At 46.8% G+C, this 27,153-nt stretch overlaps 1 protein-coding gene across 2 annotated transcripts in view; it reads left to right on the top strand.

Moving 5' to 3' along the window:
* The window catches only part of LOC145348523 (hepatic and glial cell adhesion molecule-like), a 49,325-nt gene extending 46,834 nt beyond the window's left edge, over window positions 1-2,491 (top strand). For both annotated transcript variants that reach the window (XM_080196713.1, XM_080196712.1), the window contains one exon: window positions 2,388-2,491. In XM_080196713.1, coding sequence (XP_080052839.1) covers window positions 2,388-2,401 — 14 coding nt within the window. In that variant the 3' untranslated portion in view covers window positions 2,402-2,491. The remainder of the gene's footprint in view (window positions 1-2,387) is intronic.
* The last annotated feature ends 24,662 nt before the right edge of the window (window positions 2,492-27,153 follow it).

The following is a 27,153-nucleotide window of genomic DNA, read 5'->3' as shown; positions in this document are numbered from 1 at the left end:
ATGTGTGGCCTATCCCCAAATCCTGCGCTGCAGCAGTGATGCAGGCCATCTTCAAGTTTACCTGGAGATCAAAGATGGATCGCGTCCGGAGGGAGGCGATGCACAAATCTCCAGAGAATGGAGGGAAAAACGCTCCCAACGCCGCCCTCATCCTGATGGCCACCTTTGTGTGCGGCTGCATCAAGCTGTGCGTAGATCCTCGGTACACTAACAGCAAGTGCCACTACTTTTTGAGGTTCTACCTGTCCCGAGTGTTGCAGAGGATGGGTCTGGCCACACTGCCACGGAATGCTCCGTGTACTTGGACTGTAAAGCAGTACCTGTCCTTCGTGGAGAAATTTTTCCGCAAACGCACCTTTGACCGCATGGCGATTAAGCAGTGGTCAGCACATAACGTCCTTGGGGCCCTGAGAGAAAAGGAGATGGCGGATCCTGTCGGATGGTTCCCTGAGCAGACTGTCAGTGTCATCTGGCAGAACGCCTCATCACCAGAACTCACAATCAAGCACCAAGATCTGGCTTGGCTGGTGGTGAGAAGGGCACTCCCCGTCAGAACCTTTATGAATGCTTGAGGTCTCAACATCACCGCACGCTGCCCTCGAAGTGGCTGCGGGGCTGATGAGACGGTCACACACCTCCTTGTGGAACGTGCCTTTGCAAAGAAGGTCTGGAGTGAGATGCAGTGATATTTGTCGAGGTTCGTCCCGAGCAGCTCAGTGACGCAGGACTCTGTGCTCCACGGCTGTTTCCGGGGACGCTCACCGAGACAAATATCAACTGCTGCTGGAGGGTCATCAACTCGGTGAAGGACGCACTTTAGTCCACCCGAAACTTGGCTGATCTTCCAGCTGAAAGAACTGTCCTCGACCGAGTGTTGCAGACTGGCACATTCCAAGGTCCAGGACTACGTGCTGAGGGACGCGCTGAAGCTTGGAGCAGCCGCCGCAAAGGCACAATGAGGAAAGGCCACACTATAAGGCCTTTTAACGGAGGCAGACCGAGGGCCCGGGAACTGCAGAATACCCTCAATCTGCATAACTGTGTGCCAATCTGAGCAATAACAGCACACAGTAATTTCTGAGGCATGTATATAGTTATAAGTATTGAAATGAAATAACTGTAATTTATATAGAACTATCAAAATGTTTTATTCTGCACTGTTTGCAATTTATAGACATGTAGACTTGCAATGTTTCAATTGAGATTTTTATGAATAAAGTATATTTTTGGGAAAAAAACTCAGACACAAGGAGAACGTGCAAACTCCACACAGACAGTGACCTAAGTTGGGAATTGAACCTGGGTCCCTGGCGCTGTGAGGCAGCAGTGCTAACCACTGTGCCAGCATGCTGCTGCTGGTTAATAAAATCAAGTGAGTTATATAACACTTCAAACCTGACTGGAGGGATGAATGTTGCAGTGTGTGATTTTAGTTAGATGTTCTCGCTGCATTTTTCATCATCCTCACCTGCGGCTGCTATTCTCTGATGCCGTTGCAGTGAATGGAGTTTTTGACCAAGCGCCAAGTTCTATTTTCCCCCTGGCAGAGAGGCGGGTATGGATGAGATCAGAGAATCCCACCCAGAGTTGATGGAAGTGTAAGCTGATAACAGGGCAGCAAGGCCTACAGGGATCTTATTGAATGAACTGTTTGTCTCCACACAAAAAAGAGATTTAAGGATTGAGAAGTATGGGGAATGATGGAGGATGAATTGGACTGAAACCTGGCACTGTGAAAAAAACAAAGTGAGGAATAAAATGTATTATGAAAACAGGAAAAAAAATTAACTTGAAGAAAATCACTGAGAATTATTTATTAAATTCAGGAGTGAGGTTGAACAGGTTAAATTGTTCCTTTTCTGAGCCTGGGCTTTTTAATGACATTGCTATAACAATAATTTTTTTATGGGAACTTTGAGAACAGAGAACAGCAGATGTGGGATCTCAAGTACAGCTGGTTAATTGAGCTCTAGCTGTTTAACAGAAGTGGAACTAAAATAAACGGTTAAAATGAGCTAAACTTGTTAAATATTGAGTTAATGTAACTGCGCTCAGGCAAATGTGTTCTGAAGTAGCTGGTACTGACACACTGTATCTGGGCAGAGCTTAGCCTGTGAATGCCAACCTGCCACCTGGAGAAGGAGGAGGAGGAGGAACCCTTACCTCAGAGGGAGGTGTCATGGGGAGACCAGATTCCCTCCTCTTTCTCTTCCTTCACTCCAATTTAAATAATTGTTCTTTACCATGTCCATGAAGCAGAGTATTGTGGACTCGGTCTGATATATGAAGCAAGTTCACTAGGGAAATAATATTAACTCACAGAATGCTGCTTTTTCACTTTTGCTTCACACTGTAGAATAGTGACATGTGATTATATTTTGTAACAGGAACACAAGCCTGACATTGCTTTCAGCATGAGGAACAGCACCACCCCAAGCACAGTAAGAAGTCTCACAACACCAGGTTAAAGTCCAACAGGTTTACTTGGTAGCTCAAGTTTTTGGAGTGCTGCACCTTCATCAGGTGATGAAGGAGCAGTGCCCCTGATGAAGGAGTAGTGCTCCGAAAGCTCGTGCTACCAAATGAACCTGTCTGACTTTAATCTGATGTTGTGAGACCTTCTACTGTGCCCACCCCAGCCCAACGTCGGCATCTTGTTATCGTGACTCCAAGGACCACAGAAATTTGCTGAAGTATTTTGCAGCTTCGAACCGTTGCACTTGATGGATGGTTGACAATATGATGTGAATTATTCTCAAATGAGAACCACAGAGTCAGTCATTCCTTTATAACAAAGTGAAGGAGGAGCACGCAAAACGTCAGGCAGCTTCTGAGGGAAGAGAAAACACCTGGCAGAAGGGCCACATTTAGGGAAGGCCATTATCACTAGACCATTAATCCAGAAACTTAGCTAATGACCCGGGTTCAAATCCTGCCATGGCCAATGGTGGAATTTGAATTCAATAAAAATATCTGGAATTAAGAATCTGCTGATGACCATGAAAGCATTGTCAATTGTCGGGAAAAACCCATCTGGTCTTTAGGGAAGGAAATCTGCTGTCCTTACCTGTTCTGGCCTACATGTGACTCCAGAGCCACAGCAATGTGGTTGACTCTCACCTGACCCCAAAGTGGGGTCCCGTGGCCAATCGCCCTCCACCTGGACAAATCATCATGCCCCTCCCCCACAAATTGTTGTTGCAGAGCGATAGCGGTTCCCCCCCCACATTGCTATTTCAGAGCAGCAACAGACCCTCCCCTGAATGGCCTGCCCCCACTCTGACCGTGTCCCCCTTGGCACTGCCCAGTGCCCAGGGAGCACTCCCAGTATGCCAAGCTGGCAGTGCCAGGATGCCCAGTGAGTTGTGCTGGGTGTTAAGCTGGCACTGCCCAAGGGGCACCCTCTCTGCCCCTGACCTTTTGGGCGGGGGGATCCTCAGTGACTTCCAGTTTTATTGGTGAGGCCATCATGATTGGTCCCTGTTAATGATCCTCACTGGAGAGAAACTTCACCGGTGAGGCCTCAGAGGCGAGTGAGCCCAAACAACTGTCTCCTGTCTCACTTATCTAAATGCTTCTTACTGCTGTCGCTCTGCATTTAAATATTGAGATAGTGCCAGATATCTGGTGCTGGTAAGATCGTGAGAGGTGGGAAATCAGGTGCAAATCTAATTTCTCGGCTGTCTCATGATCTTACCAGCTTGCCTTGCCCATCGGCTGGCATGGCAAGAGGGTAAGATCACCCTGACTTTCCATCATATTACTCGCTCTCTGTTGCCCCTACACACTTGCTCACTTATGTCACACTTGCTCACTGCCCCCCTCAACTCACACTCCCTCGCACACTCACTCTGTCCAACTCTCACACTCACTCTGTCTCCCATTCACACACTCTCTCTCCCCCCTACTTGCTCCCCTCACACGCACTCTCTTCCCTCTCTATCACACTCACTCTCTCCCTCTCAGACTCACTCACTCTTCCCCTCACATTCACTGTGTCTCTCTCCCTCTCACACTCTCTCTTCCTCACACTCACTCTGTTTCCTCTTCACACTCACTCTCTTATTCCTCTTATTCCTTTCACACTCCCTCCCTCTCACGTTCTCTCTCCCTCTCACACACTCTCTCTCCCCGTCACACTCTTATCCCTCTCACATTCATGCTCTCCTCCCCCCCACATTCGCTCTTTCCCCCTCACACTCTTTCCCCTGCCACTCTTCCTCATACAGCTCCAGCCAGTCATCACTCACTCAGATGACGGTGGGCCCCAATCCTGCTGCCTCATGCTCTTCATGGATATTCCTGAAACCAACTGTGGATGTTGGGGTCCAAGCACCCTGGCATCTTAGCACCCCCCTCCCCTTCCGGCCAACACTGCCACCTTCCCGGACACCTCAGTTCCCTGGCACTGAGCTCACTGTCGCTGGAGTTTGCTACTCCTCCAATCACAGATTTCTGTCTCACATTTAATATTCTCACCCATGAGTTTATGAACAGTAAACATGGGAATAAACTAGCCATCATTGGAGGAGCAACTTCATACAGATTGGCCCATTTAGACTTGCCTGTTTGACCAGCATTTTTGACACTGTCTCCAGGGGCTGCACTGAAGGGCTGTGAGAGTCACCCATTGAATAAGCCTGTATGAGATGAATTCTGTCAGTCATTGGGTCAGATATGTCAGCTCTGATTCTGCAGATGCTGCCTGACATGTTGAGTATTTCCAGCATTGTGTGTTTTTAAGTTTTGAATTGTCAGCACTCACAGTATTTAGCTTTTACAGTTACATTAGATCATGGCTGATTTATATATTAACTCCATCTAGCCACCTACACCCTATATTGCTTGATAAATTAACAAGACCCCATCAATCTCATGTAAAAACACCTTCATAATAGGAGCAGAGTAGTCCATATGATCTCCTTTTATTCAATATAAAGTAAAAATAAAGTTTATTTATTCATCACAAGTAAAGCTTAAATTAACACTGCAATGAAGTTACTGTGAACTCCCCCTAGTCACCACACTCTGTCATCTGTTCAGGACAATGCACTTAACCAGCTTGTCTTTCAGACTATGGGAGGAAACCCATGCAGACACAGGGAGAACATGCAAACTCCACACAGACAGTGACCCAAGCCAGGAATCAAACCCGGGTCCCTGGCAGTGTGAGGCAGTGGTGCTAACCACTCTGCCACTGTGCCACCCACAGGGCTGATCTTGGGCTTCAAGGGCAAATAGGAATGTGTGATAAATATTGGCTTGGCCAACAAGACCCACAATCTGTAAATGAATGAAACAAATCATCACAACTTTTCATGCCTGCTCCCCAGATCCTTTGTACGGAATTTTGCACTGTCCAGATTTCACGGCTCTGTGATGGGGCCGTAAAATTCTGCCTTTGATTCTCTAAGAGAGACTTGTCTGTCCCACCCTCGAATGTATTCCAGGACTTGCTAGCAGCAGAAGAACCCAAATACTGGTGCACACGAGCCAGTGTGTATCGCTGCTGGTTCCCCACCCCTGATAAACCGGAAGGCTTTGTGGCAACAAGGGCAGCTGGTCTTTAAACCAGCCCCCAAAAATGATATGAAAATGTCCAACCAGCATTGACTATCCCAATGTAACATAGACAGAACAAAACTACACTCCTGAGTTCAGACAAGATACAACAGTAACACTCGCCAAGTTCCAACAGCATTCTGGTCAATGTAATGCATCTGTTAATTTGTCTAGATGATTTTCAATATTGTATTGATAAGCTGTAAATATATGTAATTATATTTATTATGTTTACTGATTTAATTACGCCCTATCTCATGACCCAGGTTTGGCCTACATGTGACTCCAGGCCCACGGCCATGTGGCTGACTCTTTACTGCTGTGTGTGCAATGGCTTTGTGTCCTTTCAGTTCAAGGGCAGTTAGGGATCGGCAGCAAAGATTTGCATTGGGTCAGCCACAGCTCAGGAAGAAATAAAATGAGATGCAAATTTCTCAGATATGCTGATTGTTAATTCTTTTAATGTCTGCCAGAAAATTCTCTATTCAGTTTAAAGTTTATTTATTAATGTTGCAAGTAGGCTTGCAATTAACACTGCAATGAAGTTAGTGCAAAAATCCCCTATTCACCACACTCCAGCACCTGTTCGGATACACTGAGGGAGAATTTAGCCAATGCACCTAACCAGCACATTTTTCAGACTGTGGGAGGAAATTGAAACACCCGGAGAAAAACCACACAGACACGGGGAGAATGCACAGGTTCTACAGTTAAAACATTGACTTTTGAAAGATCAGAGGTTTCTTGAATATTTTATATAAAAATATTCTTTTGATGTGGATCAAAGCAGTTAAGAATTCAAGTAATTCACTTCTCTTGAATACCATGGAGGAACATGATCATTTGAATTTTTTGTCTGCAGACAGGTTTGATCAGCTGGGAGAGAGTGAGGAGTGGAGCTGATGAGGGTGGGGGGCCAGTGGAAGGTGGGGAGAGGCTGTGAGGAGAGGGGAAGTGGTAGTGAGGATTTCTCAATGAGAAGGGGCAGAATGTTCCCAATTTTAGGCAGAGTGGTGTAGCAGGCGGGAAAAGCAGCAGGGAAGTCGCTGGCTCCAGGGATTGCTTTCTGTGTCATGTTGTTTGACTCATAGTTGAGAAAAAATTAAGAGGATGCAATCCACAACATAACACTGGACCAACCCCCCAACAACTTTGGTTTAAAAAGCTTGGGGGGCCCTTTTGCAAAAAATTAAAATTTGCACCCTGCCCCCCCCCCCATTCCAACAACCCCACCCCAAGCCAACAGGCATCTCCCCTTCCCATTCTCACCCCCAAACTCCCTCCTCTCATGGAACACACATCCCTGTGGAGTTAAGACCATCGGGCCAGTTACCAGCGGTGTACCGCAGGGGTCAGTGCTGGGTCCTCTGCTATTTGTGATTTTTATCAATGACTTGGAAGAGGGGGCTGAAGGATGGGTTAGTAAATTTGCTGATGGCACCAAGATTGGTGGAATAGTGGATGAGGTGGAGGGCTCATGCAGGCTGCAAAGAGACATTGATGGGGCCGAAAAGTGGCAGATGGAGTTTAACCCGGTATGTGTGAGGTGATTCATTTTGGTAGGACAAAATTGAATGCAGATTACAGGATCAATGACAGGGTTCTGAGGAATGTGGAGGAACAGAGAGATCTTGGGGTTCATATCCACATATTTCTGAAGGTTGCCACTCAAGTGGATAGAACCATGAAGAAGGCTTATAGTGTGTTAGCGTTTATTAACGGGGGTTTGAGTTTAAGAGCCGTGGGGTTATGCTGCAACTATACCAGACATTGGTGAAACCACATTTGGAATATTGTGTTCAGTTCTGCTCACCTCACTGTAAGAAGGATGTGGAAGCATTGGAGAGAGTGCAGAGGAAATTTATCAGGTTGCTGCCTAGTTTGGAGGGTAGGTCTTATGAGGAAAGATTGAGGGAGCTGGGGCTTTCTCTTTGGAGCGGAGGAGGATGAGAGGCGACTTAATAGAGATTTGTAACGTGATGAGAGGGATTGATAGTGTACGTGCAGAGACTATTTCCTCGGGTGGATGTAGCTGTTACTAGGGGGCATAACGATAAGGTTCATGGAGGGAGGTATAGGAGGGATTTCCGAGGTAGATTCTTCACTCAGAGAATGGTTGGGGTGTGAAATAGACTGCCTGCTGTGATAGTGGAGTCGAACACTTTAGGAACTTCAAGAGGTTATTGATCGGCACATGGAGCACACCAGAATGATAGGGAGTGGGATAGCTTGATCTTGGGATTGGACATAGCTCGGCACAACATTGAGGGCCAAAGAGCCTGTACTGTGCTGTAATGTTCTATGTTTCTATAAGACATCAGAGCAGAATTAGGCCACTCGGCCCATTGAGTCTGTTCCACCATTCAATCATGGCTGATATTTTTCACTTCCCCCTGCAATGATCATCCCCTACTGGCACAATCCCCCCCCCCACCCCACCCCCGGCACTGCCTCCTGACATTGCCCAGGTATGACCTTCCTTCCCCCACCCCCAAAGCGATGAACTCACCTGAACCCTTCTGGCAGATTCTGCCTCAGCAGGTGGATGCCATATGAGGCTTGGCCTGATCCAATCCGTGTCCCATCACACCAACAGGACTGGCTGATCTAATGGGGACACTGGGGGGTTTATCTGGAGCAGAGGCCTGAATTTAAATTTATCCTCATGGTATCCTGCCATTGATCATTGGCAGGCTGGCGACCATTGCTATCTCATAAATCATGTTTTGGGCCTCCAGCGGGATTGTCCTGAAAGCAGGAGTGGAAAATTTTAACCAATGCATGGAGAAAGAAGGCAAGGAGTTAGGGGAAGGAGGGGGGGAGGCATAGTGGGCAGTTGAAGAGAGGGTTGAGGATGTGGGGGGGATGAGGGAAGGCAGGGCCTTGAGAAGGTGAAAAGTTGAGGGGAAGGTGCCAAAATGCTGTGAGACATGAGGAATATAGAGGGATGGGCTGGAGAGAAAGGAGAGGGACTGAGAGGGTGAGGGAGGAAGCGATGTGTTTGTGGAGGAAAAGAGTTGGGAGCAGGGAAGGAGAGGTGAAAAAAAAGGGGTGGGCAGAGAGCGAGATGAGAAACGGAGGTAGAGGAGGAGAGAGTGGGAGGGAAGGAGAGGGTGCAAGTGGCTAATGGAATCGGGGGAGGGGAGATGCGAGAGGCTAAGGGTATCAGGGAGGGGAGATGGAGATTGGTAAGGGTATCAGGGAGAGGGGATGAGGGGGTTAAGGGCACCAAGGAGGGGGAGGTGGGGGTGGGTAAAGGTATCAGGGAGGGCGAATGGGGGTGGGAAGGGTATCAGGGAGTGGGGATGTGGAGTGGGTAAGGGTATCAGGGAGGCAGGATGGGGGTGAGTAAGGGTAAGAATAAGGAGGGGTGTCTCGGACCCAGTGTTCCTTTCAGTTGCTGCAATAACTTTTTTTCTTCATTTTTGTGTTATTATCAAAGTCTTGGAGAGAAGGATCAAAGCACAGACCCATTGTTACTGCCCTCACCGCACAGTGAAAGGTCATAATTAACAGGGAAGGAGCTGATATATCCACACAGAAGCCCCTCTAGCCTGCTCCAACAGTCAGTTTGATTGGATCCGCTCTGTATATCCCATTACCTGGCCATAGCAGAACCTACCAGGAGAGCTAGCTCTGTGTATATATTACAGTTTGTAAATAAAGAAGCTTGGTGACAGGACTTTCACCTCTGTGGAGTTATTTCAGTTTTGTGACATGGGATCCCAGGGTCGATTCCCGGCTTGAGTTATTGTCTGTGCAGAGTTTGTACATTCTCCCCATGTTTGTTTGGGTTTCCTCCCACAGTCCAAAGATATGTAGGTTAGGTTGATTGGCCATGGCAAATTGCCCCATGGTATCAGAGGGACTAGCAGGCTAAATACATGGGGTTAAGTGGATAGGGCCTGGGTGGAATTGTGGTAGATGCAGACTCGATGGACCAAATGGCCTCCTGCACTGTAGTGATTCTACAATACTGGATTTAAATCATCAGTTGTTTCCTTTATATGATCTTTTCTCTGCTGCCTTACAGGAAAGCTTCTCTCTTTAAACTTCCAACCACATTTATTTTTGGAATTTTCTGCCATGTGATGTTTATACAAAGCTGCTGATTTCAGCCAAATACTAACAGACATGATTAATGTTCCTCATCACAAACTTCCTGAACGTCATTCTGCAAATGTGTTTCCTGTCCCATTTTGTTTCTTTCCCTGGGGCATGAACAGTCGCTGGGAGATTGGATCACACTGAATTTAAAGTTTAAAACTTTAAAGTTTATTTATTTATGAGTCACAAGTAAGGTTCACATTAACACTGCAATGAAGCCACTGTGAAATTCGCCCAGTCGACAGGTTTCGGTGCTTGTTTAGGTCAGTACGCCTAATCAACACATCTTCTGGACTGTGGGAGGGAACCACAGCATCCGGAGGAAACTCATGCAGACATGGGGAGAACGTATAAACTCCGCACAGACAGTGGGATGGATAGGATAGAGGTGGAGAGACTCTTCCCGCTCAAAAAAGACAGTAGGACTAGGGGGCACAGCCTCAAGATAAAGGGGAGGCGGTTTAGAACGGAGTTGAGGAGGAACTTCTTCACTCAAAGGGTGGTGAATCTCTGGAATTCTCTGCCCGTTGAAGTGGTGGAGGCTGCCTCGCTAAATATTTTTAAGAAGCGGGTTGATGGGTTCTTGATAAGAGAGGGGATTAAGGGTTATGGGGAGAGGGCGGGAAAGTGGAACTGAGCCACAACAGATCAGCCATGATCTTATTGAATGGCGGGGCAGGCTCGAAGGGCTAGATGGCCTACTCCTGCTCCTATTTCTTATGTTCTTATGTTCTTATGACAGTGATCCAAGCCAGTGTGAGCAACAGGTAAAGAACATAAGAACATAAGAAATAGGAGCAGGAGTAGGCCATCTAGCCCTTCAAGCCTGCCCCGCCATTCAATAAGATCATGGCTGATCTGTCGTGGCTCAGTTCCACTTTCCCGCCCTCTCCCCATAACCCTTAATCCCTTCTCGTATCAAAAACCCATCAACCCGCTTCTTAAAAATATTTAGCGAGGCAGCCTCCACCACTTCAACGGGCAGAGAATTCCAGAGATTCACCACCCTTTGAGTGAAGAAGTTCCTCCTCAACTCCGTTCTAAACCGCCTCCCCTTTATCTTGAGGCTGTGCCCCCTAGTCCTACTGTCTTTTTTGAGCGGGAAGAGTCTCTCCACCTCTATCCTATCCATCCCATTCATCATCTTATACGTCTCAATGAGATCTCCCCTCATTCTTCTAAACTCTAACGAGTACAAGCCTAGTTTATTCAGCCTCTCCTCATAGCTCAATCCCCTCAACTCCGGTATCAGCCTAGTAAACCTCCTCTGCACTCCCTCCAGGGCCAAAATATCCTTGCGCAGGTGCGGCGCCCAAAACTGCACACAGTACTCCAGCTGCGGCCTCACCAATGCCCTATACAGCTGCAGCAAGACCTCCCTACTTTTATATTCAATCCCCCTCGCTATGAAGGCCAGCATCCCATTCGCCTTCCTGACCACCTGCTGCACCTGCAAGCTGGGTTTTTGCGATTCATGCACAAGGACCCCGAGGTCCCTCTGCACCGTCGCCTGCTGCAGTTTTTCGCCACGTAAGTAATAGTCCTTCCTACCATTCTTCCTACCAAAGTGGACCACCTCACACTTGCCAACATTAAATTCCATTTGCCATTTCCTGGCCCATTCGCCCAGCCTATCTAGATCCTTCTGCAGACTCTCCACACCCTCCGCACAATTTGCCGTTCCCCCAATCTTGGTGTCATCAGCAAATTTCGACACCCTGCACTCGGTTCCCTCCTCCAGATCATCTATATAAATGGTAAATAGCTGAGGCCCCAGCACCGACCCCTGGGGCACCCCACTAGTCACCATCCGCCAATCCGAATAGCACCCATTGACCCCCACTCTCTGCCTCCTATTTGACAACCAATCCTCTATCCACGCTAACACCCTACCCCCAACTCCATGTCCCCTGACCTTCTGCAATAACCTCTTGTGAGGTACCTTGTCAAACGCCTTCTGAAAATCCAGAAAGACCACATCCACCGGCTCTCCTCTATCCACTGCCCTAGACACATCCTCATAGAACTCCAGTAAATTTGTCAGACACGACTTCCCTTTAATGAAACCGTGTTGCGTCCGCCCTATTAAGCAATTCCCTTCAAGATGCCTCGCAATTTCCTGCTTAATGGTGGATTCTAACATTTTACCTACCACAGACGTTAAACTAACCGGCCTATAATTCCCCGCCTTTTGCCTGGCACCCTTCTTAAACAACGGCGTAACATTAGCCGTTTTCCAATCTTCCGGCACTTCCCCGGAATCCAGCGACGTCTGGAAAATAACCACCAAGGCATCCACTATCACCTCCGCCATTTCTTTCAGAACCCTCGGATGCATTCCATCCGGTCCTGGGGACTTGTCCACAATCAGCCCCTCCAGTCTGTCGAGCACCACCTCTCTAGTAACAGTAATGTCATTAAGACCCTCCATTCCTACCACCTTTCCATCGCTAACACCCAGCAAATTATTCACGTCCTCCTCCGTGAAGACTGTTAACACATATATCTGTACACCATAGAGAAATAGCCTAAAGTTAGGTAGACTGGATATAGTCAGGCACATTGATAACCCACATTATGGAAACAACTGTGATCTTAGTCACAAACATAGGACATAAAATTCGCTGCTGCTAACAGAGCAATAGTCAGGGACAATAAAGAAACTGCCTGTGGTGTAGGAATAACACCAGATGTGCTGTGTGCAGTGAAGCATACACCACATCCTGAAGGAATGTACAAGGTCCAAGTTATAAAAAGCAAATGGTATACAAGATATGTTGTTTCTACAACTAAAAGGGGGAAAAAGGTCACTGAGATAGTTGGGACAGCAGTGATTAAGTTGGCAAAGGATTGATTACCGCCGATCTGAACTGGACATGTAACAGTATTGGATAAGATGGATGAGTTTACTAATGCACTCTTGTGATAACAGGAGACATTGTTAGATGGGGAGTAGAGGGGATGGAAACTTGGGGCACCTCGAGGCAATAGGGGAATGACAACACATAGATGGGACAGGGACCACCAATTAGGGGAGAACCACACATTGCAAAGCCATTACAATGCTTGTAAAAAAGTATAAAATGTGCTGCAAATCTATGTAAGGTGTGCCTATTTTATTGGACACCAGGTCTTGCAAGAACGTTAAATAAAATATCTTGCTCCTTCAGAACTTGACTTGACTAAATTGTTTGACTGTGAGCTGCGTTTCTCACACCAGGAATCAAACCCAGGTCTCTGGTGCTGTGAAGCAGCAGTGCTAACAACTGTGCCACCAAATACAGAAATAGGCCTTTTGGCCCCAGTGAAGTATCTTTCATGCTTCACATGATTTAGCTCTGTCATTATTTCCTGGAGCACAGCTATCAACTCCTCCCTTCTCCCCACCCCTCCCCCTTCTCCCTTTCCACTCCCAGAGGAACAACACATAGCCACAGGGAAGGGCAGCGTAGCTAATTCCGTTATCACTTCACAATATGTGTTCGTCCACAGGCCACCGGAATACCTTGCTTCCTTGCTTAGTGGCACTGAGAACCATTCTGAAAAAACTGAGCAGGGGTGTAACAGACGGTATGAGTGAGATATCCTATGCTCTAGAAACCAGCATTATCCTTTTCAAAACAATGTCTAACAAGGGAGGCCAGCTTCCCCCTTTCAACTTGCTACATATCCGGTTACACAAGCTCAGAAGTATAAATATTCAACAACTGTAAGCTTCCAGGAAACTGGTGAAAACAGGTCAGTTAGTCCCGTTCGTAAAGAGGCCACCCCAACAGAAACTGCCGTGATGATGAGAGCTGTAGTTAAAGAAGAAGCAGGCAAATTCTGCTCAATGCAGAAGCTGTTCTCCAATCTGACCCCGTTTTAACAATTGAAAATTAAGATGAGCCCAGAATCCAGTAATAAAGCAGCAAAGTTACACTCAGTACATAATCCTTAAAGTTTGTGTATCATAAATCAACTTGCGTTTTGAAGTACTTCATAAAACGTATTATTTTATATTTTCATGTAGTTTTTGTATGAGGAACGATCAAATTGGTGAGGATTACATTCACTGGAGTTTAGAAGAGTGAGAGGGGAATCTCATAGAAACTTATAAAATTCTAACAGGGTTAGACAGGGTAGATTCAGAAAGAATGTTCCCGATGGTGGGGGGAGACCAAAACTAGGGGGTCATAGTTTGAGGATGATGGGTAAACCTTTCAGGACTGAGATGAGGAGAAATTCCTTCACCCAGAGGGTGGTGGATGTGTGGAATTCACTACCTCAGAAAATAATTGAGGCCAAAATGTTGTGTGATTTCCAGAAGAAATTTGATATTGCTCTTGGGGCTAAAGGGATCAGGAGCAATGGGGGAAGGGGGGATCAGAATATTGAAATTGATGATCAGCTATGATTTAAATGAATGACGGAGCAGGCTTGAAGAGTCAAATGATCGACTCCTTCTAGTTTCGATGTTTCAGTCTATATCTCTATATTCCTGAATAAGAGAAGACTCAGTGAATATTCCCACCTCACACACTGTGATCAGCCCATTCCCCCCTTAAATATCGCACATGTTCTGCCAGTTTGGACCTTTCTGTTCCCTTTCCAATTACCGAGTGAACATAACAGCATAAGAAATAGGAACAGGAGTAGGCCATCTAGCCCTTCGAGCCTGCCCCGCCATCCAATAAGATCATGGCTGATCTGTCATGGCTCAGTTCCACATTCCCGCCCTCTCCCCATAACCCTTAATCCCCTAGCCTATCAAAAACCTATCAACCTGCGTCTTAAAAATATTTAGCAAGGCAGCCTCCACCACTTCAATGGGCAGAGAATTCCAGAGATTCACCACTCTTTGAGTGAAGAAGTTCCTCCTCAACTCCGTTCTAAACCGCCCCCCCCTTTATCTTGAGGCTGTGCCCCCTAGTCCTACTGTCCTTTCTGAGCGGGAAGAGCCTCTCCACCTCTATCCTATCCATCCCATTCATCATCTTATACATCTCAATGAGATCTCCCCTCACTCTTCTAAACTCTAACGAGTACAAGCCTAGTTTATTCAGCCTCTCCTCATAGTTCAACCCCCTCAACTCCGGCATCAGCCTAGTAAACCTCCTCTGCACTCACTCCAAGGCCAAAATATCCTTGCGTATGTGCGGCGACCAAAACTGCACACAGTACTCCAGCTGCGGCCTCACCAGTGCCCTATACAGCTGCAGCAAGACCTCCCTACTTTTATATTCAATCCCCCTCGCTATGAAGGCCAGCATTTGAATCGAGGGGAGTATGGTAGGATGAGAGAAGAATTGGCGAACGTTGACTGGGGGAGAGCGTTGGAGGGAGGGTCTGCTGAGGAGCAGTGGAGGATCTTTAAGGAGATCTTTCTTGGTGCTCAGCAGAAATTTATTCCGATGGTCAAAAAGGACCGTAGGAGGAGAGGTAATAAGCCGTGGATAACGAAGGAGGTGAAGGAAAGTATTAAATTAAAAGCGGAGGTGTTTAGAGTAGCTAAGAGTAGTGGGCGAGAAGAGGATTGGGAGTGGTTTAAATGTCAACAAAGATTGACAAAGAAGTTGATAAAGAAAGGTAGGAGAAACTATGAAGCTGGGCTAGCACTTAATATAAAAAAGGATAGCAAGACTTTTTATAAATATATAAAAAGGAAGAGGCTGGCTAGGGTGAACGTTGGTCCTTTAGAGGATGAGAAAGGGGACCTAGTGGTAGGGGATGGGGATATGGCTAAAGCCTTGAATAACTTTTTTGTTTCTGTCTTCACGGAGGAGGACGTGAATAATTTGCCGGGTGTTATAGATGGAAAGGTAGTAGGACAGGAGGGTCTCGATGACATTACTGTTACTAGAGAGGCGGTGCTCGACAGACTGGAGGGGCTGATTGTGGACAAGTCCCCAGGACCGGATGGAATGCATCCGAGGGTTCTGAAAAAATGGCGGAGGTGATAGTGGATGCCTTGGTGGTTATTTTCCAGACGTCGCTGGATTCCGGGGAAGTGCCGGAAGACTGGAAAACGGCTAATGTTACGCCGTTGTTTAAGAAGGGTGCCAGGCAAAAGGCGGGGAATTATAGGCCGGTTAGTTTAACGTCTGTGGTAGGTAAAATGTTAGAATCCGTCATTAAGGAGGAAATTGCGAGGCATCTTGAAGGGAATTGCTTGATAGAGCAGACGCAGCACGGTTTCGTTAAAGGGAAGTCGTGTCTGACAAATTTACTGGAGTTCTATGAGGATGTGTCTAGGGCAGTGGATAGAGGGGAGCCGGTGGATGTGGTCTTTCTGGATTTTCGGAAGGCGTTTGACAAAGTACCTCACAAGAGGTTATTGCAGAAGGTCGGGGACATGGAGTTGGGGGTAGGGTGTTAGCGTGGATAGAGGATTGGTTGTCAAATAGGAGGCAGAGAGTGGGGGTCAACGGGTGCTATTCGGATTGGCGGATGGTGACTAGTGGAGTGCCCCAGGGGTCGTTGCTGGGGCCTCAGCTTTTTACCATTTATATAGATGATCTGGAGGAGGGAACCGAGTGTAGGGTGTCGAAATTTGCTGATGACACCAAGAGTGGGGGAACGGCAAATTGTGCGGAGGGTGTGGAGAGTCTGCAGAGGGATCTAGATAGGCTGGGCGAATGGGCCAGGAAATGGCAAATGGAATTTAATGTTGGCAAGTGTGAGGTGGTCCACTTTGGTAGGAATAATGTTACGTGGCGAAAAACTGCAACAGGCGACGGTGCAGAGGGACCTCGGGGTCCTTGTGCATGTGTCGCAAAAACCCAGCTTGCAGGTGCAGCAGGTGGTCAGAAAGGCGAATGGGATGCTGGCCTTCATAGCGAGGGGGATTGAATATAAAAGTAGGGAGGTCTTGCTGCAGCTGTATAGGGCATTGGTGAGGCCGCAGCTGGAGTACTGTGTGCAGTTTTGGGCGCCGCACCTGCGCAAAGATATTTTGGCCTTGGAGGGACTGCAGAGGAGGTTTACTAGCTGATACCGGAGTTGAGGGGGTTGATCTATGAGGAGAGGCTGAATAAACTAGGCTTGTACTCGTTAGAGTTTAGAAGAATGAGGGGAGATCTCATTGAGACATATAAGATGATGAATGGGATGGATAGGATAGAGGTGGAGAGACTCTTCCCGCTCAGAAAGGATAGTAGGACTAGGGGGCACAGCCTCAAGATAAAGGGGGGGTGGTTTAGAATGGAGTTGAGGAGGAACTTCTTCACTCAAATGGTGGTGAATCTCTGGAATTCTCTGCCCGTTGAAGTGATGGAGGCTGCCTCGCTAAATATTTTTAAGACGAGGGTTGATGGGTTTTTGATAGGATAGGGGATTAAGGGTTATGGGGAGAGGGCGGGAATGTGGAACTGAGCCACGACAGATCAGCCATGATCTTATTGAATGGCGGGGCAGGCTCGAGGGGCTAGATGGCCTACTCCTGCTCCTATTTCTTATGTTCTTATGTTCTTATCCCATTCGCCTTCTTGACCACCTGCTGCACCTGCAGGCTGGGTTTTTGCGACTCATGCACAAGGACCCCGAGGTCCCTCTGCACCGTCGTATGCTGCAGTTTTTTGCCGCGTAAGTAATAGTCCTTCCTACCATTATTCCTACCAAAGTGGACAATCTCACATTTGCCAACATTAAATTCCATTTGCCAGTTCCTGGCCCATTCGCCCAGCCTATCTAGATCCTTCTGCAGACTCTCCACACCCTCCGCACAATTTGCCGTTCCACCAATCTTGATGTCATCAGCAAATTTTGACACCCTACACTCGGTTCCCTCCTCCAGATCATCTATATAAATGGTAAATAGCTGAGGCCCCAGCACCGACCCCTGGGGCACTCCACTAGTCACCAACCGCCAATCCGAATAGCACCCATTGACCCCCACTCTCTGCCTCCTATTTGACAGCCAATCCTCTATCCACGCTAACACCCTACCCCCAACTCCATGTCCCCTGACCTTCTGCAATAACCTCTTGTGAGGCACCTTGTCAAATGCCTTCTGAAGGGCGGGGTCCTGCTCCAAACTCTCTGCTGGGATATCATGAACACGGAGACATCATCAGTGAAAGGAATCCTCTGCTGCTGTGTTGACATTACAGTCCGCCATGGTTCAATAGGTGGTACATTTGCTCCCTGTTTTAAAGGTGTGGACGTGGGTACAGTAGCACAGTGGTTAGCACTGCTTCCTCATGGTGCCAGAGACTCAGGTTCGATTCCCAGTTTGGTTCACTGTTTGTGCGGAGTTCTCCCCGTGTCTGCGTGGGTTTCTACTGGGTGCTCTGGTTTCCTCCCATAGTGTGAAAGATGTCCTGGTTTGATGCATTGCCCACATTCCCAGGTCAATGTAAAAGGTCCCTCAGCAATATCTGGAGGAAGAGGAGGGCAGGAGGTTTCTTTGATGTGGAACATTTATTTCTCAGCTCACCATTAGAAATAGACAGAAATGCTTCATTGTTCAAGAGGGTTGTCCTGAGGTTGTGAACGGCACTAAATAAATGCAAGCTCTGCCTTAGGTTCTGATCTTTGTCCAGCTATGAACCCATGACCTCCTGAGACAGAGGCTGAGAGCCAGAGACTGATAATTAGTGAGGCTTTACATGCTGGCTGCTGCAGGAAAACAGAGCCGCTGTTTGGACAGTCACAAAGGTGACTGCAGTGGGATCCCAGTGAATTGACAGCCTGTTCCTACCCTCTGTCCAGTTTGCTTTTCCGATGGGTTCAGTGGAAAGAAAATGGGAATCCATGAGTTGGTCCAATGCTGCTGCTGCAGACAAATCTCAACAGAAATGTAATCAGTTGTAAATTCCATCCCCGTTTTCCTTGGACTGAATGAGCAGCATCTGGTGATTGTTTGTGTTGCTAAGTGTAATCTGAGCGTTTCCAAGCTTCAGACCTGTCAATTACACCTTTTATCGTCACAGAGACACATCTTTTATTTACTGATGAAGAGATAACCCTGCTGTTTAATCCACAGGATTCAGACAGCTGGGGATTGTGGGGGCTACTGGGGGTGGGGGAGGGAAGGGGGGGTGCAAAGGGATAGTACTGCGGGAGGCATGTTTAATCTCGGCTGTGCTGCTGCTTCACGTTGTTCACAGCTCTTTCAGCAAAGAACCTTAAAGTGGTTAAAAACAGAAAGGAAGGCTATTCTGCCAATCGTGCTCATGCTAGTCCTCTACAGGAGCAAACCCCTCCCCACCCCAGCCACGCACCCCCCCCCCCCCCCCTCCCACCACCACCCACTCTATATTATTGCCATCAATTTCCAATTCAATGTCATGTTGAGTTTGCCTCCAACACACATTCAGGTTGTGCAGTTCCAATCCTAACCCTTCACACTCACACCACCACACAAACTCCACACACAAACTCCCCTCACACACACTCCACTCATGCACACACACACATAAACACATATACAAACACACACATACATAGATACACACACACACACATACTGACACACACCACATACACACAAACACACACACCACACATACACAAACAGTCTTCACCCATGGAACCATGGAACTGACCTTAATATTTTCAGCACCTTCTCCAAAGACTTCGTATTCTTTCAAAAGTGAGATGCCCAGAATCATACAAAATACTCAAAAAAGTTCCTTTGGCAGTACCTTCCAAACCAATGGCCACCATTATCTAGGAGGACACATGGGAACACGTTACCTGAAAGTTCCCCACCAGGCAACTCACCATCCAAACTTGGAAATGTATTGACCGTTCCTTTAATGTTGCCGGGTCAAAATCCTGGTGGGATTTCAGGGAGGGTCTGGGTGGAATGATTTTTTGGAGAGTCAGTATAGGCTCAATGGGCTGAATGGCCTCTTTCTGGACTGTAAGGATTCTATGAATTAGAGATAATCAAAATATGCTGGCCTAGACCAGTGAAACCCTTGAATGAATAAAACAGAAGTTCCTGCTTTCCAAGAGGTTCAATGTAACTCTTTTGCTAGTCTCACTCTCTAAGTATAAAGCTCAGGTTTTTGTTTGCCTTTGTAAACACTTTCTCAGCTGCCCCTCCACTTTCTCTGATTTGTGCACACGTACCCCGAGACCTATCTACCCCTCCCTCCACTGCGGCCACGACTGCGGCTGAGAGAGGGAGGATATGGTATCCACCAGTATGCTTTAGGCTTTCCACAGGAAGCTGCAGTGCATCATCAGGTAACTATAGGCCAGTTAGCCTAACTTCTTTAGTAGGAAAAATGTTTGAATCTATCATCAAGGAAGAAATAGTGAGACATCTGGATATAAATTGTCCCACTGGTAAGACACAGCATGGGTTCATGAAGGGCAGGTCTGCTGAGGAGCAGTGGAGGATCTTTAAGGAGATCTTTCTTGGTGCTCAGCAGAAATTTATTCCGATGGTCAAAAAGGACCGTAGGAGGAGAGGTAATAAACCGTGGATAACAAAGGAGATGAAGGAAAGTGTTAAATTAAAAGCGGAGGCGTTTAGAGTAGCTAAGAGTAGTGGGCGAGAAGAGGATTGGGAAAGGTTTAAATGTCAACAAAGATTGACAAAGAAGTTGATAAAGAAGGGTAGGAGAAACTATGAAGCTGGGCTAGCGCTTAATATAAAAAAGGATAGCAAGAGTTTTTATAAATATATAAAAAGGAAGAGGCTGGCTAGGGTGAACGTTGGACCCTTAGAGGATGAGAAGGGGGACTTAGTGGTAGGGGATGGGGAAATGGCTGAGGTCTTGAATAACTTTTTTGTTTCGGTCTTCACGGAGGAGGACGTGAATAATTTGCCGGGTGTTAGCGATGGAAAGGTGGTAGGACAGGAGGGTCTCAATGACATTACTGTTACTAGAGAGGTGGTGCTCGACAGACTGGAGGGGGCTGATTGTGGACAAGTCCCCAGGACCGGATGGAATGCATCCGAGGGTCCTGAAAGAAATGGCGGAGGTGATAGTGGATGCCTTGGTGGTTATTTTCCAGACATCGCTGGATTCCGGGGAAGTGCCGGAAGATTGGAAAACGGCTAATGTTACACCGTTGTTTAAGAAGGGTGCCAGGAAAAAGGCGGGGAATTATAGGCCGGTTAGTTTAACGTCTGTTGTAGGTAAAATGTTAGAATCCGTCATCAAGGAGGAAATAGCGAGGCATCTTGAGGGGAACTGCTTGATAGAGTAGACGCAGCACAGTTTCGTTAAAGGGAAGTCGTGTCTGACAAATTTACTGGAGTTCTATGAGGATGTGTCTAGGGCGGTGGATAGAGGAGAGCCGGTGGATGTGGTCTTTCTGGATTTTCAGAAGGCGTTTGACAAGGTACCTCACAAGAGGTTATTGCAGAAGGTCAGGGGGCATGGAGTTGGGGGTAGGTGTTAGCGTGGATAGAGGATTGGTTGTCAAATAGGAGGCAGAGAGTGGGGGTCAATGGGTGCTATTCGGATTGGTGGATGGTGACTAGTGGAGTGCCCCAGGGGTCGTTGCTGGGGCCTCAGCTTTTTACCATTTATATAGATGATCTGGAGGAGGGAACCAAGTGTAGGGTGTCGAAATTTGCTGATGACACCAAAATTGGTGGAAAGGCAAATTGCGCGGAGGGTGTGGAGAGTCTACAGAAGGATCTAGATAGGCTGGGCGAATGGGCCAGGAAATGGCAAATGGAATTTAATGTTGGCAAGTGCGAGGTGGTCCACTTTGGTAGGAATAATGGTAGGAAGGATTATTACTTATGTGGAGAAAAACTGCAGCAGGCGACGGTGCAGAGGGACCTCGGGGTCCTTGTGCATGAGTCGCAAACACCCAGCTTGCAGGTGCAGCAGGTGGTCAGGAAGGCGAATGGGATGCTGGCCTTCATAGCGAGGGGGATTGAATATAAAAGTAGGGAGGTCTTGCTGCAGCTGTATAGGGCATTGGTGAGGCCGCAGCTGGAGTACTGTGTGCAGTTTTGGGCCCCGTACTTACGCAAGGATATTTTGGCCTTGGAGGGAGTGCAGAGGAGGTTTACTAGGCTGATACCGGAGTTGAGGGGATTGAGCTATGAGGAGAGGCTGAATAAATTAGGCTTGTACTCGTTAGAGTTTAGAAGAATGAGGGGAGATCTCATTGAGACGTATAAGATGATGAATGGGATGGATAGGATAGAGGTGGAGAGACTCTTCCCGCTCAAAAAAGACAGTAGGACTAGGGGGCACAGCCTCAAGATAAAGGGGGGGCGGTTTAGAACGGAGTTGAGGAGGAACTTCTTCACTCAAATGGGGGTGAATCTCTGGAATTCTCTGCCCGTTGAAGTGGTGGAGGCTACCTCGCTAAATATTTTTGTGACGCGGGTTGATGGGTTTTTGATAAGAGAGGGGATTAAGGGTTATGGGGAGAGGGCAGGAATGTGGAACTGAGCCACGACAGATCAGCCATGATCTTATTGAATGGCGGGGCAGGCTTGAAGGGCTAGTTGGCCTACTCATGCTCCTATTTCTTATGTTCTTATGTTCTTATGTAATGTGGTAGAATTCTTTGAGAACATTACATATGCGGTGGACAATGGGGAACCTGTGGATGTGGTGTATCTGGATTTCCTGAAGGCATTTGACAACATACCGCACCAAAGACTGCTACAGAAGACAAAGGTGTATGGTGTTACAGGCAATGTATTAACATGGATAGAGGATTGGTTAACGAACAGAAAGAGAAGGCTGGGGGTAAACGGGTGTTTTTCTGGATGGCGATCAGTGACTAGTGGTGTGCCTCCAGGATTAGTGTTGGGACTTCAATTGTTTACAGTTTACATCGATGATTTGGAGTTGGGGACAAGTGTAGTGTGTCAAAATTCGCTGATGACACTAAGATGGGTGGAAGAGCAAAGTGTGCAGAGGATGCTGAAAGCCTGCAAAAGGGATATAGATAATCTAAGTGAGTGGACGAGGATCTGGCAGATCGAGTACAATGTTGATAAATGTGAGGTCATCCATTTTGGTAGGAATAACAGCAAAATGGACTATTATTTAAATGGTAAAAAATTGCAGCATGCTGCTGTGCAGAGGGATCTGGTTGTCCTTGTGCAGGAATCTCAGAGAGTTGGTTTGCAGGTCTAGCAGCTAATTAAGAAGACAAATGGAATTTTGTCCTTCATTGCTAAAGGGACAGAGTTTAAAAACTGTGAGATTATGTTGCAGCTGGATAAGGTGCTGGTGAGGCCACACCTGGAGTACTGTGCACAGTTTTGGTCTCCTTACTTGAAAAGGATATGCTGACACTGGAGGGGGTACAGAGGAGATTCACTAGGTTGATTCCAGAGTTGAGAGGGTTGGCTTATGAGGAGAGACTGAGTAGACTGGGGCTATACTCATTAGAATTCAGAAGAATGAGGGGAGATCTTATACAAACACATAAGATTATGAAAGGAATAGAAAAGATAGAAACAGGGAAGTTGTTTCCACTGGCGGGCGAAACTAGAACTAGGGGGCATGGCCTCAAAATAAGGAGAAGCAGATTTAGGATTGAATTGAGGAGGAATTTCTTCACACAAAGGGTTGTGTACCTGTAGAATTCCCTGCCCACTGAAGCAGTTGAGGCTACCTCATTGAATGTTTTTAAGGCAAGGGTAGATAAATTTTTGAACAGTAAAGGAATTAAGGGTTATGGTGATCGGGCGGGTAACTGGAGCTGAGTCCACAAAAAGGTCAGCCATGATCTTATTGAATGGCAGAGCAGGCTCGAGGGGCCAGATGGCCCACTCCTGCTCCTAGTTCTTATGTTCTTATGCTCTTATCACACACCACTCCCCCCACCACCCCCAGACCCACCTTCCCCTGAGATATTACATTTTGGTTTTGTTAGTTAAGTTTCCTTTGACGTGTTGGTTAAGTTGCAATGCCCCACTGGGATTGCCTCATTTTTGTTTCCCATTATATGGATCAGATCTCTGAGGCCTCTCACAAGCCTACTTCACTTCAAGTCTGTTCCCTGTGCTCTCTGTTATAGTTAGAGCCTATTTCTCTGTTCCTTACTATCAACTGTACCTGAGAGGAGCTGTGTCTGATCTCAGTGCTTGTACCTTACCTGAGACCTTTTTCTGAGATCTCTTTCTGTCCCAATCTTTCTTGGTTTGGGTTTTTTTTTGTGATTTGGGACATTCTGTCTCTGCCCCTCTCCTAGTGTCTTGCTCCTGTGAGAAACACAGCTCACAGTTAAACAATTTAGTCAAGTCAAGTTCTGAAGGAGCAAGATTTTATTTGACGTTCTTGCAAGACCGGGTGTCTAGCGAAATAGGCACACCTCACATAGATTTGCAGCACATTTTATACCTTTTTTACAAGCATTGTGATGGCTTTGCAATGTGATGTTCTCCCCTAATTGGTGGTCCCTGTCCCATCTATGTGTTGACATTCCCCTATTGGCTCGAGGTGCCCTAAGTTCCTATCACCTCTACTCCCCATCTAACAATGTCTCCTGTTATCACAAGAGTGCATTAGTAAACTCATCCATCTTATCCAATACTGTTACATGTCCAGTTCAGATTGGCAGTAATCAATCCTTTGCCAACTTAATCACTGCTGTCCCGACTATCTCAGTGACCCCTTCCCCCTTTTATGCTTAGTTGTATAAACAACACATCTTGCAGACCATTTGCTTTTTATAACGTGGGCCTCTTACATTCCTGCAGGATGTGGTGTATGCTTCACTGCACATCACATCTCTGATGTTATCTCTACATTACAGGCAGTCTTTTTATTATCCCTAATTATTGCTGTGTTAGCAGCATCGAACTTTATGTCCTATGTTTGTGACTAAACTCACAGTTGTTTCCATAAAGTGGGTTATCAATGTGCCTAACTATATCCAATCTATTTAACTTTAAGCTATTTCTCTATGCTCTACAAATATATGCGTTAACAGCATCTTTACCTATTGCTCACACTCCTTGGGACACTGTCTCTGGAACAGTGCTTCGTTTCAGCTCGCCTAACATGAAATCTTGATGTTTCTTTGGCTTCATTTTTATTCTGGACGTGTGTGCAGGATGTAGAGATGCCGGCGTTGGACTGGGGTAAACACAGTAAGAAGTCTCACAACACCAGGTTAAAGTCCAACCAGTTTATTTAGTTACTATCAAATAACTAGTAACTAGTTTCTATCAAATAAACTGGTTGGACTTAAACCTGGTGTTGTGAGACTTCTTACTACGTGTGCAGGACCAATTCCCAATCAAAAGATGTAAAAATCAACAAACTGAACATGTGTGGCACCTTCCTGTCCAGCCCATGCACAGAGGTCCCGAGGCCCCCTCTGGTCCCTGAACCCCCACCGATCTCTGACTGCCGATTGAGGTAAGAATAGGAGCTGGTTACAGCCCCATGTCTGGAAAGAATAAAACAAAGTTAACTTTTCAGCTTGACTACCTTTCATAGGGGGAGGGAAGGGTGTGGGGGGAGGGGCGTGGAGGGCAGGAAAACAAACCAAAAGCAGGAGTAAAACTAAAAAAAGCCTGCAAAGAAAAAGGAACCAAAATGGGGAAAGGGATGTGAAATTGTTGAAATGACTGTTGAATCTGGGAGTGTCTAATCTAAAGAAGAAGTGCCTGAGTTGGTAATAACCCTGATTGGAACATGAGTGCAGGCTGAGGACAGAGAGATCAGATGAGAGCGAGATGGGGAAGTAAAACGTCTGAAGCTAAAGATCATGCTTCTAGACTGAGAGGAGATGTTCTGCAAAGCTTCACCCAGTCTGCATACAGTGTCCCTAGTGTAGGGCAACATCACGAGCACCCAAAACAATATACAAAATTAAAAGAATGGCTGTTTCACCTGGGAAGAATCATGGAATCATAGAATCCCTACACTGCAGAAGGAGGCCACTCAGCCCATCGAGCCTGTACTGGTTACAATCCCACCCAGGCCCTATCCCCATAACACCATGCATTTACCCTAGCTAGCCCCCCAACGCTAAAGGACAATTTAGCATGGCCAATCCCCCTAACTCGCACATCTTTGGACTGTGGGAGGAAACCGGAGCACCCAGAGGAAACCCACACAGACATGGGGAAAATGTATAAGCTCTACACAGACAGCTACCCAATCTGGGAATCGAACCCGGGTCCCTGGCGCTGTGCCACCGTGCCAACCCTAAAGAGTGTTTAGGGTTTTGCACTCTGAAAAGAGAACAATCGCTCCATCTCTGTACTTGCACAGGGATAGCACAGTGATACAATGGTTAGCACTGCCAACTCACAGTGCCAGGGGCAGGGGTCCAATTCCAGGCTTGGGTCTGTGTGGCATTTGCACGTTCTCCCCATATCTGCATGGGTATCCTCCCACTGTCCCAAGATGTGCAGGTTAGGTGGGTTGGCCATGCTGAAATTGGTGCCCAGGTGGGCTTGGGTAAGATGCTCTTTCGGAGAGTCAGTGTAAACGTAATGGGCCAAATGACCTTCATCTGCACTGTCGGGATTCTATTTGATTTGATTTGATTTGTTATTGTCACATGCATTAATGTACAGTGAAAATGATTGCATTTTGTGCACTATACAAACCAAATATACTGTTCATAGAGTATATAGGAGAGAAGGAAAGGAGAGGGTGCAGAATATAATGTTACAGTTATAGCTAGGATGTACAGAAAGATCAACTTATGTAAGGTGGGTCCATTCAAAAGTCCAACAGCACAGGGAAGGCATGAGCTCAGACTTTTGTATCTTTTTCCCAACAGAAGAAGTGGAGGAGAGTATGTAGGGTGTGTAGGGTCGTTGATTATGCTGGTTACTTTTCCGAGGCGGCAGGAAGTGTAAATGGAGTCAGTGGATGGGAGGCTGGTTTGCGTGATGAACTGGGCTTCATTCATGAGCCTTTGTAGTTTCTTGCAATCTTGATGAGAGCAGGAGCCATAGCAAGCTGTGATACATCCAAAAAGCACACTTTCTGTGGTGCAATGCAAACATTGGTGAGAGTTGTAGCTGACATGCCAAATTTCCTTAGCCTCCTGAGAAATTAGAGGCGTTGGTGGGCTTTCTTAACTATAGCGCCAGCATGAGGGGATCAGGACAGGTTGTTGGTGATCTGAACACCTAAAAACGTGAAACTCTTGATCATTTCCACTTCATCTCCATTGATGTAGACAGGGGCATGTCCTCCAATATGTTTCCTGAAGTCGATGACCATCTCTTTTCTTTTGCTGACAAAGAGATTATAGTCATTACATCATTTCACCAGATTCTCTATTTCCTTCCTGTACTCCATCTCATCATTGTTTGAGATCCAATCCGTGGCAGTGGTGTCATCAGTAAACCTGAAAATGGAGTTGCAGGGGAATTTGACCACTATTTGGATTCTCTGAATGGGAGAATGGGAGAATTTGATGAATGGACAAGTGTGGGGAAGCGGGAACAATCCCCTCAGGATGGAGAAAGGACAGGGGGAAGATGTGTTTGAAGGTAGCAGGAAGTGGCAGTAATGGCAGAGGACAACTCATTGAATGTGACGGCTGATGGGGTGGGAAGGTGAGGAAAGGGAAAATGATATAATGGCTCTG

Source organism: Carcharhinus amblyrhynchos, chromosome 9, assembly GCF_965287045.1.
Source record: "Carcharhinus amblyrhynchos chromosome 9, sCarAmb.v2.hapA, whole genome shotgun sequence".
Classification (NCBI taxonomy): domain Eukaryota; kingdom Metazoa; phylum Chordata; class Chondrichthyes; order Carcharhiniformes; family Carcharhinidae; genus Carcharhinus; species Carcharhinus amblyrhynchos.
Note: the sequence above shows the minus strand (reverse complement) of the source record. Positions and strands in the feature narration are given on the sequence as shown.